This window comes from Typopeltis vanoorti, chromosome 11 (genome assembly GCF_054136105.1).
Source record: "Typopeltis vanoorti isolate ZY-2024b chromosome 11, IOZ_Tvanoo_1.0, whole genome shotgun sequence".
Classification (NCBI taxonomy): Eukaryota; Metazoa; Arthropoda; class Arachnida; order Uropygi; family Thelyphonidae; genus Typopeltis; species Typopeltis vanoorti.
The window spans coordinates 134,855,558-134,870,129 of record NC_143559.1 but is presented as its reverse complement, the minus strand read 5'-3'; the positions used below and the strand labels follow the sequence as shown (position 1 = coordinate 134,870,129).

General features: G+C 36.9%; 1 protein-coding gene across 1 annotated transcript in view; it reads left to right on the top strand.

Moving 5' to 3' along the window:
- The first annotated feature begins 6,145 nt into the window (after positions 1-6,145).
- The window catches only part of LOC150102077 (uncharacterized protein CG3556-like), a 32,914-nt gene continuing 24,487 nt past the window's right edge, over positions 6,146-14,572 (top strand). The window contains exons 1-4 of the mRNA XM_090399965.1: positions 6,146-6,450; positions 9,651-9,889; positions 13,239-13,504; positions 14,311-14,503. Coding sequence (XP_090256091.1) covers positions 6,146-6,450; positions 9,651-9,889; positions 13,239-13,504; positions 14,311-14,503 — 1,003 coding nt within the window. The remainder of the gene's footprint in view (positions 6,451-9,650; positions 9,890-13,238; positions 13,505-14,310; positions 14,504-14,572) is intronic.

The window sequence follows — 14,572 nt, the reverse complement described above, 5'->3', positions numbered from 1 at the left end:
GTCAATTATAATTGACGGTCAGCTTAACAGCACAATGCAACTTATATCTGAGACTTCTCAACAAAACTAACGGCTCCGGGGGCCGCGCCCACAGTTTGGGAAGCGCTAGACTAAAATACTCCACATCTGTCTCAAATAATCAAAACAACCCATAACGGTCTTTCCAAAGGTCGAAGTTCTCGAGGTAGCCAGTCAGCTAAAATACCTAGGATAACAAGAGATTGAAAATTGAGATTGAGGGATTAGGCCAATGAGCCCTGAAAACAATATATACAGGAGCTATACTACCATTGATAATTGACGGTCAGCTTAACAGCACCATGCGACTTATATCTGGAACCATTAAAACAACTCCTATTTATTGGCTTACAATGCTAAGCAACATAATACCACCAAATCTAAGAAGTGATGCTTGTTCACGAGAACATGACAAAGTACTCAGAAATACTGTATTGCCTATACATAATGACATATCAGAACTATAGCTTAACAGATTGAAATCAAGAAAGCTCACTCTTCGTGAAGATAAACATCTGAGAATGATTAATTAAAATACTAAAAATTAATGGAAACGAGTGTGGAGCATAAATACTAATGCCCAACTCAAAATTTAGTTTGATAGTTGCTGCCTCAACATCCCGGCAGGGGCGCGCCAGTAGTGTCTGGCGCCTGTGTGCAAAACTTTAATTGGCGCTCCTATCCTCCCCTCCAATAAAAAAATCACTTAAAAAAAACGTTTTTTTTAAAAGTATTTCCTCCTCTTTGGCGCCTTTACTATCCTGGCGCCTGTGTGCGTCGCACACATTGCACATATGGCCGGCGTGCCCCTGTATCCCGGGTTTGGAATTGGAAAGACATGGATAACAGTGAACAGGATTCGTACGCAATAGAAGATGTGCAAGCTTTCTGTACAAGTGGAGGAAAATTCCCTCACCGGAGTGTGACTATGGACACCCGAACCAATCAATCCATCATATTTGCATTGAGTGCAGTCTTCGCGCATATACAGGTCAAAGGAGCGACTTCCTAGAGGCGACACCGCCTTCTATAGACTGGATCAGAGAACATGATCTTAACTCATAAGTGCGTTGTCCGTCAAACGTGTAACTGCCTGTTTTATTGTAATTATTTATCATTTACACTTTTTTTTTATTTTACTTTTTACATATCTGTACCCATTTTTGTAAATGTACTTTTATAACTTTATGTAGATTGTCATACGATAAACAATAAATAACCTCCCGGTAGGGTTACTGTTGGGAAGAAAACGAAAACACCACACACACTTAATAATCTACAGTTTATTCGACATCTGAAACAACTATCGTTCAAAGATTTGAATCATAGGTCAGATGTCCACAGAAACTGCACTTTCTCGCGATAGTTGAGGGCTCCTGTGCAGTCATTCGAAATTATCAATTTATTGTTTTTTCCCTTAACACTAGATATCACTCTTTCTAGACATGTAGAATGATGCTAAGCTGCAAACATAACTTTAACTAGGCAAAATAGCTGAAAATATCACAACATTTTCCGCAAAAATGGTATGGCGCCGTAAATGAATTCATTTTTTATATTTAGAAAGACATCCCAACTAATGTAATTCTGATTTTTATGTGTGGTCTCTTTGAGTTTACTTAGATAGGGCGATATCGATGTTTATTCTTCTTTCCGTCAATTTACTATTTCATAGCGAACACTCTCTCTCGTTTCGTTTTGGTTGCCTAAGAAATATCGATGTTTATTTTAATTTTTTAAATTTAGTAAAAAAAAAAAAAAGATTACAAGCATTTATACGTCCAGTCTATTTTTGACATCCGTGCATCATGGTACGTGAAGAAATTTCATAATGAATGCTTTGCTTTCTCTATGTAAAAAAATGTGGCTAATATTCCTTTCTTAATTAAGTTCATGTATTTCAGTAATGTAAACTTGCGTACTACAGAACTATATATATATAACGTTTTTTAACTTGGGTATATTATGTATTCAAGATACCAAATAATTTTATATAAACTTAGTTTTAATCCTATTTCCCAAGTAAGCAAACGGACAAGAAAGTCAAGTTTGCGCCTGCAAGTAGTGCAAGTCCAAGACAACTCTTGGTAGTGCCAATCGAGGCAACTCTTGGTAAAGGTGGATAAAGTTCTGATCACTTTTCTTAGTGTGTATAATACTAATAACTAATTAACTAATATATATATATTATGCCTCGACTGGCACTACCAAGAGTTGCCTTGGACTTGCACTACTTACAGGCGCAAACTTGACTTTCTTGTCTGTTTGCTTACTTGGGAAATAGGATTAAAACAAAGTTAATATAAAATTACTTGGTATCTTGAATATATATATATATATATATATATATCTTCTTTCTTAGCATAAACGTTCATTTCCTGATAACATGATCAGGAAATGAAACTGTCTACCAGCAATTTATTCTTACAATTCATTTATTTGTAAATATATAGGCTGTGTATTTTTTAATGCCTGGAAAAGAAACTTTTGTTTTTCCTGGAATCATTCATTCATTATTTGGTGCCACAAGTAAACATGTGGAGAGCAATTAACTTTTCTTAACAATTAACTAGAATCTACACAACTCTTAGTGACTGATCTTCAGGGCCGTTCCGTGGGTTTGCGCCGCCTGAGTGCAAAATTTTTGTGTCCCCCCCCCTTTAAAAATTAAAAGATCCCGAAGTACAATAACACGTTTCGAATCATTTTATTATACTGCACATTAAGAGCAAATCTCTCTCTCTCTCTCTCTGTAAAAAATATAGTTTATGATCCTTTTTCATTAACGTATGAATTTTTATTAGCTAATGCTGCTATTTAGAATTTATGATCAGAGATGTTGAAGCCTAGATTAATATCATGGCTTTTAAGACGTCATTAAAATAGTTTTTTTTAAGGGGAAGGGGCGGAAAAATATGCTACTGCACGTGGCGACAAAATTTCTAGGGTTGGCCCTGAGGCCAGTCCTGGTGAATATGGTGTTTGAGGTAGATATTGATATCCCAAGTCGTATATTGTCTGTTGGATTTCATAAGCAGGTGCATTATCCTGCAAAAGCAACACGCCTCTGCTTAGTTTCTCGAACCGATTTTCCTTCAGTACCTCCTTCAATTCCTTCAGAGCTGCTGTAACAGTTTCACCTTTCTTGAGGTAAGGTAAGGATTACACCATCCATATCCTAAAAGACAATGGCAAGAACTTTCCCTGCTGACTGTTTGGTTCGAAACTTCTTTGGCCATGGAGAATCTTGGTGTCTCCACTCCATTGACTGTTGTTTGTTCTCTGGGTCACAGTGACGAAGCCATGTTTCATCAACGGTTAGAATATGAGCTAAAAAATTTCACGAAGATGAAATCCCTTTATGAAATGTTCTTTTAACATCTCAACTATACCCGCCTCAGTGGATATCATTCACTGCAACCAGTATGCCCCGCCAAAAATTCGCTTTCCGAACGAAGTAGGATAAATAACAGTTATAAATAGTAGGATAATAAAAAGATATATATACCTCTCAAATAATATAAAATACCTCTCAAAATAATCCAAAACAAAAAAAAAAAAAAAAAAAAAAAAAATTGCACACACATCTTTGCCCCCACACGCCTTATAATTCATTTTTCGGTGAACTGTATATTCGATGAATTGTGATTTTTCGATGAATTGTTGTTTTTCGATCAATTGCGTTTCGATGAATTGTCTTTTCGATTAACTGCTCATCGGTGAATTGCTTTTTTGGGGAATTGTCTTTCGATGAATTGCTTTTTCGATTAATTGTTGTTCGATAAACTGATTTTCGATGAATTGTTTATTCGGTGAATTGCTTTTTCGATGAATTGTTGTTCGATGAATTGGCTTCGATGAATTGTCTTTCGGTAAACTGTTTTTCGATGAACTCTCCGGATACCTAGTGATTACCCTTTTCAAGTTAGAATAAGCGGTTTAAAATTTTTTTCATTTAATTTTTTTCACTTTTAATTTAATGTCCCTTTTTTTAATTTTTTATCGCATTTAATTAATGAAGTTTTCTCATTTTATTAAGATAATATTTTTTTGTACAAACTATGAAATTTAAGAAATAATGCCCGTCGAAGAGCAAAAGACTCACATACAGTATCCCATAGCAAAGTGTTCGGTTATGCAAATATAGTCTCTTGTATAATATTTACAACAAACTTATCAAGAATTTAAACAAAGACAGGTAGGTTTATGGTCGTTACAATTTGCCAGTGAAGTTGAGAACGAAAGTATAAATAAGAACACCTAACCGTTTATTTTAAAGAAAAGGCTGAGGAGCAGTGGCACATATGGACAAAGAAAATCGCATCAAAAGCAGCCACTGTCATCAGAAGCACACAAGGGCAACAATCGAATGTCTTTCATCGTTAACCTGACAGAGCAATAGCAAGAATTCCATGAAAGTTGCATTTCAGAAATCCATCAATTCAAATATTAATTCTGCTCTTCCCACGATCTCAAAAGCTGTACACTGTAATAGCCGAAAGGAATTCTTCTCGTGGATTGACAGGTGAAAAGAGATTCTTTCCCATTCAGTCCCTGAATTTCCACTTAGAGAGGAATCCACACCCAGCAAAACGAGTCAAACATCAGCTGAACTACTTGGGTGATCTGACAAGTTCTCAGCCTCGACCATAGATGGTAACACTATCGGTACGATTTTGTTTTTTAAGTTGTACATCTGTCATTAGCATCCATGTGAAATTGCAAGTCATTCTATCAAGCATTCCTTGATATTCCTTGTCTGTATTCCTTGAAATGGATAAAAGTGAGTATCGTGAGGGTATAAAATTATTTGTAAAAGAAGGTCTAACGCCAAAAGCAATTCCTTCGAAGTTCGTAAAAGTTTATGGTCACTCTTCTCCTTCGTTTTTGACAATTAAGAAATGGGCTGCCAACTTTAAACGTGACAGTACCAGCCTTGAAAATGATCCACGTGAAGGACGCCCCAAAAGTTTAACAACACCATGAGTATACAGTAAAAGTAACTAAACAAAAGCCGTGGGAAAACAAATGGCATTTCTGTATCTTGCCCAACTACTTGCTGGATCGTGTTTGCTGCATTTATTATTATTCCATGACACCTCCAGGGAGTCCAAAGGCTCATAGGTGGTACCTACTCTACAACTCTGTCTGCACCATTCAACTGTCCCCGCGGTTAGCCTAGTGGTGATGCGCTTTGCAACCCTATGCCTGGGGAAAGAGTGTCCTAGGTTCGATTCCCGTCGACGACGTGAGAAGCTTAAGGATTTTCCTCAGCCATAGCCAAGTTAGCCGGTCTTGGGAGTGGACAGCAGGGTTTCCCCCCACTTTATCTGAGCATTTTCCTCCCGCAAGCAGGCAAACCGGCCTCGTGAACACACACCCGGATACAGTCAGGAACACTTAAAGCAATCCCTCCAGCCATAGGTCTGAATTGTCAGCTATGCTGGTCCCGAGCCTGGATAAAAATAAGGGGGGATTGAACTGATGCTGTAACTCCCTGTAAAAGGGACTCACGGCCGTTGAATCACCACACGAAATGAATGAATGACCACTCAGTTAACCAATTATAAGAAATCGCAACTACCTTCCTCATCTATACTAATGGTATCTACAGCCGACCACCACCACTAGTATTTTCACAATCATAAACATCCATTCCCACAGCAGGATTCGAGCCCGCAGCCTTTTGACTAGAGAGCGGATACTCTAACCACTCGGCCAACCAGGCCGGTGTAGAAAGCTAATCCTGATTTACGCTGTCTTCTTTTTTTAACGTTAAAAAACGCACCATTGGCAATGGGTTAGGAAACATAAAAAACATTTTATCAACTAGAAATGGATGAGAAAATTCTTCTAAATTAATTTATGGGTTCTCGTTTTACCATAAGCGAATTTTACAAGAATGCCAAATGCTTGTATAAACTGGTCAGATTAAAATCAGATTAAGTCATGAAAACAGCAATTATAAAAATTACAGTGTAAATGATAGTTTCAAAAATGTTCAACTGGATATCAAAGAAAAAAAAAGGCCACCAAAGAACAATTGAATCTTTTTAAAACATGTAGTTGCTGAAAACAAAGGCAAAAGACCTGAAGCTTAAAATGCCGAATCTATTAAATCATATTTATGTTTGTTCATTGTGAAAATAAAAATTTGATTCATCTGCTTAACCAAGGATTATATTCAAATCATATTCATCTTTCTGCAGCACTAATATCGGAATATCTCTGGGAGTACATTCGAGCAGCTCGAGAGCGGGCAAAAAGGTGGATTATCTATCAAAAACATCCTTATTTGGGATGGGGAGCAGACACACCACGTGCAATTGTAGCTCTCTACTTGGCCAGTAAAGATCGTCGCGTTTCCAGAGAAGTAGAACATTACGCCATGATCAAAACCCTGGAAGTGGACGTGGCTTTCGGATTGCTAAAGTAAGTAAATCTATCACACTTTTAAAGTAAATCTGCCACACTTTTAAAGTACTTTGGTGAGTGGGTTAAGAAGAACATGATTTTCTGATGCTCTTTATTCCAGCTTATTGAACGTCTCTTTTCTGCATCAATTTCTTCTACTCTTCTGTATTGAGCTCTTCTGGTTCAGTTCAAGATTCCCGTCTCAACTTAGTCTTTTGGGATGTTACTCCCAACTTTGCCGTCATCTTACTCTTGCTCGCTTACCATCAGGACTCATCTTAAATGCTTGTTTGGCCATTTTCTTTTAACCACTCTTTCCGAAAGCTATCTCAGTCTCCGATTTCCTCTGTTAGTGGCGATCGAGTGCGCAGGTAGTTCTTGACTGTCTCGTCTTCTCTGATTCGCCTTTTGTGTTATTTCTTAGAGGTCCAAAGATTTTTCTAAAGATTGCTATTTTCAAATGCTCCGTGGAACCATGTATTCTAGCTACTATTTCTCTACAAATTTATTACCTCGAGTAATCCATCATATTTAAAGAAAGTCTCATTTTTGAATTTTAGGATGACGATGGTTGTGTCGTTTCTACGTAATTTTAAAATTCGGTCTTATCCTGGGCGATTTGTAATCCTAGCTTCTTCAACACAAGTTTTGGCTGTTCTTATGCTGTCTTCAGAAATTTTTCCAACGAACGATATCTCATTCGGTGGAGAAAATTCTGCACATTTTAATGTGCAGAATTATTAGAACTGCATATTCTTAATCATAATTATATTTCATAATTATTAGAACTGAAGCAATATTAGAACTGCATATACTAATAGTATTGTTCTATTTGTGATATTTAAAGTTTTCCAAATATTTTTCTAAGGATCAGTAAAATAGAATGAGTGAAAAAGCTGCTTCTAAAGGTTCATACTCCCGTCATGCTCCTGAAGTCAGTGATGATTAAATTTATTATTTTATGTGATATTTCTTACTGATGATATTTCTTTAACAAGAGCTTTAAATTCAATCTCTTTGTATCTATGAGAAACATGAATATTAGGTGGCTCATGACGCTAATTATTTCTATCTTTATTTCCTTCTCTTTAGCGTCAATCGCATTCTTCATTTTTTTCGTTGCATTTTACTCCGAATGTCAACTGAGTTTTCTGCTGAAACTTTTGTGCTTTCCTTAATCGGATGTGTTCAATGTTTGCATCTCTTTCAGTGGCACGTTTTTCAATTTTTTGTTTTAATTCAGTCTCGCATTTTCTTTTTTCCTCTGTTTTATCTACTTTGTTAATATTGTATTTCAGTTGATTAGAATGTGTCGAAAAATATTTCCTATTTATTTTGACCCCAAGAATTTGACGACAATTAAAAAATGTCACACGTAGCTCCTCTGAAACTCCGGATATTCTAAACGCATCTCCTGTTTATTTTATTAAGATAGGACGTATTTGGTTAAATCTATGTCCAGCAGATTTCCACATTTGGCGTATATTCTTCCTCAAAAATCATAGATATATTATTCAATTTCAACATGCCGGCAAATAAATCTATCTTTCGCGTTAAATTTGGGTCTTCCTGAAGCTTTGCGTTCCAATAAGTTTGGTTCCTTTCTAAGTTTTGCGTTGAAATAAATTAATAGAATATCCTTTCGTAGAAATTTTCGAAGGATCGTTTTTCATGGGATTCATCTTTTATTTCCTCTTCTGAAGCTCCTATGTGTATATTAACTTGCTCATTTTCTTTCATTAAAAGTTTCGAGTTCAATCACAGACCATATTTGTTTCGTAATAATCAAACATGTTCCAAGTTAATGTTTATAAGTCAGATTCTATAGGGGAAAACCTGTTTTCTGCAGGCTTTTACCTCTCAGAAACTGTGATTTTTAACCGTGAAATTAATAAAAAATAAGGGGTACAACTCACACGTAGAAAGTAGTCTTACAACTTAGGATTACAATATTGTTTCATTTTGGTAGATTCTCTTCCTCTTCTCAACTCTCTAAATCGTTGAAATCTCAGTTACCAGTCACAATTTTTTTTATCCCTCTGCTGGTGCCTGGGGGGGGGGAGCCCCTTAGCCAGTACACTGCAGTGGGTGCAACTAGACAATTTTGTCTATTAGTTTCTAGCTTGGTTTTACCCCCCTCCGCAGAGGATGTGTCATTTCCTACCTAGGCAGTGCATTATGCATGTTAACTGCGTGTGTTCTAATAGTCGGTTTGTCTGTTCTGAGGAACGAAAACATCCGAATGTCCGATAATAAACCCTGCCTTCTCTATATGAGACCGGCTAACTCACCTTCACCTGAAATACGAATTAGGACTTCGCGTCCGAATCTTCAGACCTAGATTCGGACCCAGGTCTTTCCAACTAAGGAGAATCGGCGAACTGACCGAGCTACGGAGGCGTTCAATGATCATTAGGAAGTTGAGACTGGTTGCTTACCAACTTCCAAATGTTAAAAACAGCTAAAAGAGCTCCACCTACTTCTTTTTGAGAAATAATAGACCAGTGAGAAGAGTTATTTATGAATTTTTATTTAATAGTGAGATGGAAATTGGACTTAGTTTGAATTCGGGTCCAATTTACATATAAATTACTGAACAGTTCGAGGTTTCTCTTATTTTCATTTCATTTCATGGGATTAAATTAAACTCGTAACAGCTGAAATGAGTCCTCAATACTCTTTTTACTATTCTACGAACATAACTTCATATTGATTCTAATACATTTTGATGAAGAAATAGTTTTTTCAACAAAAAGTTTTTTTTCCCGTTTATTTTCTTTTTTTTTATTTTTTCCATTTCCACTTTCCACAGAGTCTTGTTGGCGAACCGAATTGAGTTCTGATCTCTGTTCCGATCAACGAGAAACTTTAACTGAGAATCACACCGATGGTCTCACTGAAACTCTTCTTTCCAATTGGTCACAGCCTTCTTGGGGTGGTAAGTATCAGTATGAAAGTGGCATTGCAATGCTCGTATACATGTAATATTTCTCCTTTCCCTAAATGTTTGCAGCATGTAATATTTGCAGAGACACGGAGAGAAATGAAGTATATTAAGTAATAAAAAAAAATCCCAAGGAGCGAACATTGTATTTTGCATTTGGTAAAAGAGATTATTTCTTTGCAAAAGATAAGATTCTACTCATCTCGTCTATTTACACTAAAATAAAGAATTACATTACTAATCACCCAATATCGTAGTTATTTTCTCTTTGCAGGAAGAAAGAGGTTCGCCCTACAGAGCTGGCTAACTACATCAACGCCATGCTAGCAGTATGCCTTGACCCGCGAAATTTCCACGGATTCAATCTCGTGGACATGTTGAAAGGTCACGCAAATTCCGATTATCCCACTGTATCTCTCAGTCTTTGCCTAAGTGGAGAAACTCTAACTAAGAATCACACCGATGGTCTCATCGAAACTCTTCGTTCCAATTGGTCACAGCCTTCTTGGGGTGGTAAGTATCAGCATGACAGTGGCATTGCAATGCCCGAATACATCTAATATTTCTCCTTTTCTAATCCTTCTCTATTCGATCTAGCACACTCGAACCTCTAAAAGAGAAATAAAACAAGTGAGTGAAACTAAAGTTCTATCTACCTAGTGCACCCGCTATGGGCGTTTGCAGGTAGCCTAGGATGTAAAGAGGGATCTCTGATAATTAATGTTTCTCAAATTTTGGGAAGTTTTATGCAACCGTATTTGTTTAAATTAGGTTGAATCCTGAGTGCAGATGCAGATTCAAAAAACAGTCTTTCTTTTTTGAATTTACTATGGTGGAGAATGGTGGTTTTTTCCCAGGAGATCCTGTGGGTTGTATCCAAAACATGGTCTGCAAGGCCAGGTTAACCATAATCTTGATTGCAGATGTATGACTTGTGTTCTAACCGGAGGTTTGCTGATCTGCCTGTCTGTCCGAAGTAAGCCAGTTTACAGGAACAAGATACTCTATATACTCCAGGCACTGAGAGAGGAGGGAGCTGATCTTTGGTGAAACGGATAAGGGTAGTAAGTTTACAGTGGGGCTTAAACGCTGTATGGGGGTTGTACTTTTTGAACGACCTGGCTATTTTTTCTGATGTGCCACGGATGTAAGGTATGGCGATGGCATTTCTGAAGTCCTTCTGAAGAGATGGTCTGGGAAGGAATTGATTATTTTTTAAATTCTGTAATCACTGTAGCCATTAGAAAGGGAGGTGCTGTGTACGTGTTTATGTGTTTGAGTTCGGTTGAAAGGGCGGTTTCATCGGAACAAAGATTGCGGGATCTATTGGTTAGCGTTTTAATAACGTCATATTGTTGAGAGGGGTGTGGTGGAAGAGTTTGTGAATGTATCTGCCTGTATGAGTAGGTTTTCTATATACAGAGAAAGAAAGGTTACCATTAGGAAGGCGTGTTACTAAGGTGTCTAGGAAGGGTAAACTATTGATATTTTCCTTTTCCATCGTAAACTGGATTCTTGGATGTTAGACTATTGAGATGACTGAGGAAGGAGTCTAATGTGTCTGGGCCATAAGGCCAAATAGAGAACACATCATCTACATATCTTAGCCAGATAGAAGGTTTAAGAGGGCAAGAGTCTATGGCTCGTGTTTCAAAATTTTCACGTAAAAATTGGCAAGAGGGGGGTAAGAGAGGGGGGAACCCATGGCAGTTCCATCTATTTGTTTGTAGATTTTGTTCTTCCAAGAAAAATAACCAGAATTGAAGGGCATAGGAAAAGAGCTCTAAGATATCCGAAGGAAAAATGTTTTTTAAGAGTGTTAAGGTGTTAATTAGGAGAATATTTGTAAACAATGAGATGATATGAAAGCTGACCAATAAATCTGTATTATTTAAAGTAAAATTTTCAATTAAATTTTTAAAGTGGGTAGAGTTTTTTTTACATAATTTACATAAGAAGTGGCAAGACCAGTGAAGGGGGGGGGGTTAGAGAGTTAGCTAGCTGCTTTGACAATTTGTAGCAAGGTGCATAAGTGTCATCTGCTATAGATCTCAGGGGAGAATTAGGGTTGTGGAATTTAGGTAAACCGTATATCCGGGGGCGTGGGGAGAATAGAACTGAAAGGTTTGAGTTTTTTTGTAATGTCAGGAAGACTCTTTTTAAAGTAGATTTTTTAATTTTTTAACTTGAGTTTTTGTGGGATCATGTTCAAGTGGTATGTAGGTAGCGCGATCCCGGAGAATAATATCCATTTTCCGATTATATTCTGAGGCGTAAGGACGACTGCGGCATTACCCTTATCAGCTCTGCTGATGACGATACTTTTTTCTTTCTGTAATTTTCTGAGCACAGAGTGGAAGATAAATTACTTATTGAGGTGACCACTGGGAAAGGATGTCTACGTCAAGTCTGATGTTATTGGCTGTTTCCTGAGCTAAGTGACAGATTCCGCGTCCGATGTTGTACATAATATCTAGTACCTGAACTTCTGTAGGTGCGACGGCAAAACTGTGGCCGAGGCTTAGAGCCCTGATGGCATCTTCGCTGAGTCTTTTTGACGATAGGTTAACTACTGTATGGAGCGGTTGAACTTGAAGTAGCGGTTTAGAATTACAAAGGTTATTAAACTTTTTGATGTGCTTATTTTTTATTTTTTGGAATTCTTTCTGTACGGAAGCTTCTGAGATGTCAAAGAGAATGGACGTAAGTTCAGGATTGAGTATAGCGAAGAGCTCTGATCGTAACGAGCTAATGGTGGCGTTTGTCGTAGCGAGGCTGGCGCGAGTTGCAGCAATCTGCTCTCGTAATAGTGCCAGCTAGCACGTTTATATATACGGAGGGCTTTTTTTTTAATTGAAATTTGACATTAAGTCTAACACAGTTAAAAATAACTCTTGAGTCTTTAGTTTCACTCAATTGTTTTACTTCTCATTGTATTGTGTTTGTGTGTGTAGTTACAAAAAGTTATTTGTAAGCATTATTATTGTAAGCATTAAAATTAGTTTTAATCCTTTCTCAGTGCTGATAATATTCCATTAAACCTCCAACATGAGTTATGCTGTGATCAACCGAATATTCAGCTGATTCTTTCATAGTTAATGATCTAAGAGTGGTCACGAATTGCAAGCAAAATCCAACACCCCCACCCCCATCTGTATTGGAATCACTGGAGAGGGCCAGAAAAATACAAAAGACAGAAGAACGCTATATAGACTGTGTAAGACTTTAAATATCTTTAACAAGAAGATGAAATTCGCCCTGGATGATTTGTATAAGAATTTAGGTTCAGTGACAACCAATAGAACTTTTCTTGTCGGGCAATTCTCCTCCCAGACAATTATGAGAGCTCCATTATCTATAGTGTGGTAGGAATGTCCCCATTACTGGAGACATTTTCCTGGTATGCTATAAAACCATGAGGGGTAATAGGCATTATCCAGTGGTGTTTTTATGCATCTCAAAGTTCATATCCGTTGTTTGCATGCCACGGTTTTGTAGGTTTTTCATTAATGGCTGTGATTTACTTTTCCTAAAATGAGCAAAAGATTACCATTCACCAGAAATCAGAAAGTGGCCCCAATTTTAACGAACGCTAACCAAAATTGAAAATTACATTGCGAAATAATAAAGGAGAAAGGAAATATGTTGAAATATTTATTTTTATTTAAAAATAGTTTTTTTTTAATGAACGAGTATGGGATGCTGTCCTATTTCTTGTTCTCTGTGAGTTTAATAAGGGAAGAGCTTACCAATCACGCTAAAGTCTTGGATACCTACAGAAACATAATACAAACATCTTCAGTAACGATTGTGTAGTATGAATGTCTTGATACCTTTATGCATTTTTCTCTTTCTCCTATAGTCAGTCAAAATGACAAGAAGATTCTGTCTTTGATGGCGTTAATATGTGCGGCAGGAAGGGAAGCTGTCAAAAAAGATATTCAAATAACGGCCAATTCGCGCAACTACGACACTCCAACTCCATCTTACTCTGAACAAGAGAACGAGTTATTGAATAGCAGCAAGGAATTGGTCGACGTAGCAGTGGAAGGTGTTCGAAACCTCATTAAGCAGCAAGAATCTGACGGAGGATTTGGTCAGGTGCACACGACGGCTTTGGCGATGCAGGTAACCAAACCAATTTCACAGTTAAATAGAATGAAAGAATTTGTCTCAAACTAATTATTCTTATCTATATTTCTGCTCCTAGAAACTCAAGATTTTTCTCTCAGCTTAATACATTCCTGTGCAGGTTTCCATGATTAGCATAATTAAACTGAATTTCGAGAAATTTAAATGCTATAACTTTAATTCCGATAATCTTCCGATGTGTTCGGCATATGAATATCACCACCAAGATGAATTTCAGCAGACTGCGACGTTACTCTTAGCGCAACAGGTCTAGAGGAAACTTGACTTGTCACTGAGAACGATCTTACCTCACAATAGAAGATTGTATTAATATTTCGCCATCACTTTCTTCTCTGGAAAAGTCAAAGTAGTGTGAAATTTGTCTCTTTCTCGTTGACACTGCATGTCATTTGAAGAAGATCTAACTTAAATTTAAAATTTTTTTAAGATGAAAAGGAAGCCACTCGTAGAATTTCAAACAACAAACCAAGTAGGCTTCAATATGTAAAACTTCGATGTGGTGTCGTACTGGTAAATATCTTGGTTTAAAAGTATTTTTGAAGGAAATCTCTCAAATTTCGTATTGTAAACGCTCACGTTTACAGTACGATTGGAATATTAAAAATAAAATAAAATAAAATAAAATAAAATAAAATAAAAATAAATCCAAAGCTACCTAACTATTTGATAATTAAAACTACAACTGATTACCATTTCCTTGGAAATCTTAAATCAGTCATTATAAAAGTTAATTCATTAAAAAATAACTTTTTTTTTTTAAAGAACGTTGCATATTTTTGCAGACCCTGTTCGCTGCAGGAGAAATTGGATACGAATGGGACGTTGACGGAGCCGCAAATTATCTTCGGTCTTTCCAAGAAAGAGACGGTTCCTTTGGATCTTTCTTGGCCACTTATTTCGCACTTCCTGTTCTTAACGAAATGTGTCTCCTGGACTTAGCTGACGTTAACTGTTCAGACCGTCAAATTAAAAAAGGTAAATGGCATTTAAGCCAAGAGTATTTTTTTCATGCATTCGTCATGTTTTCTTCTTAATCTGTTTTTG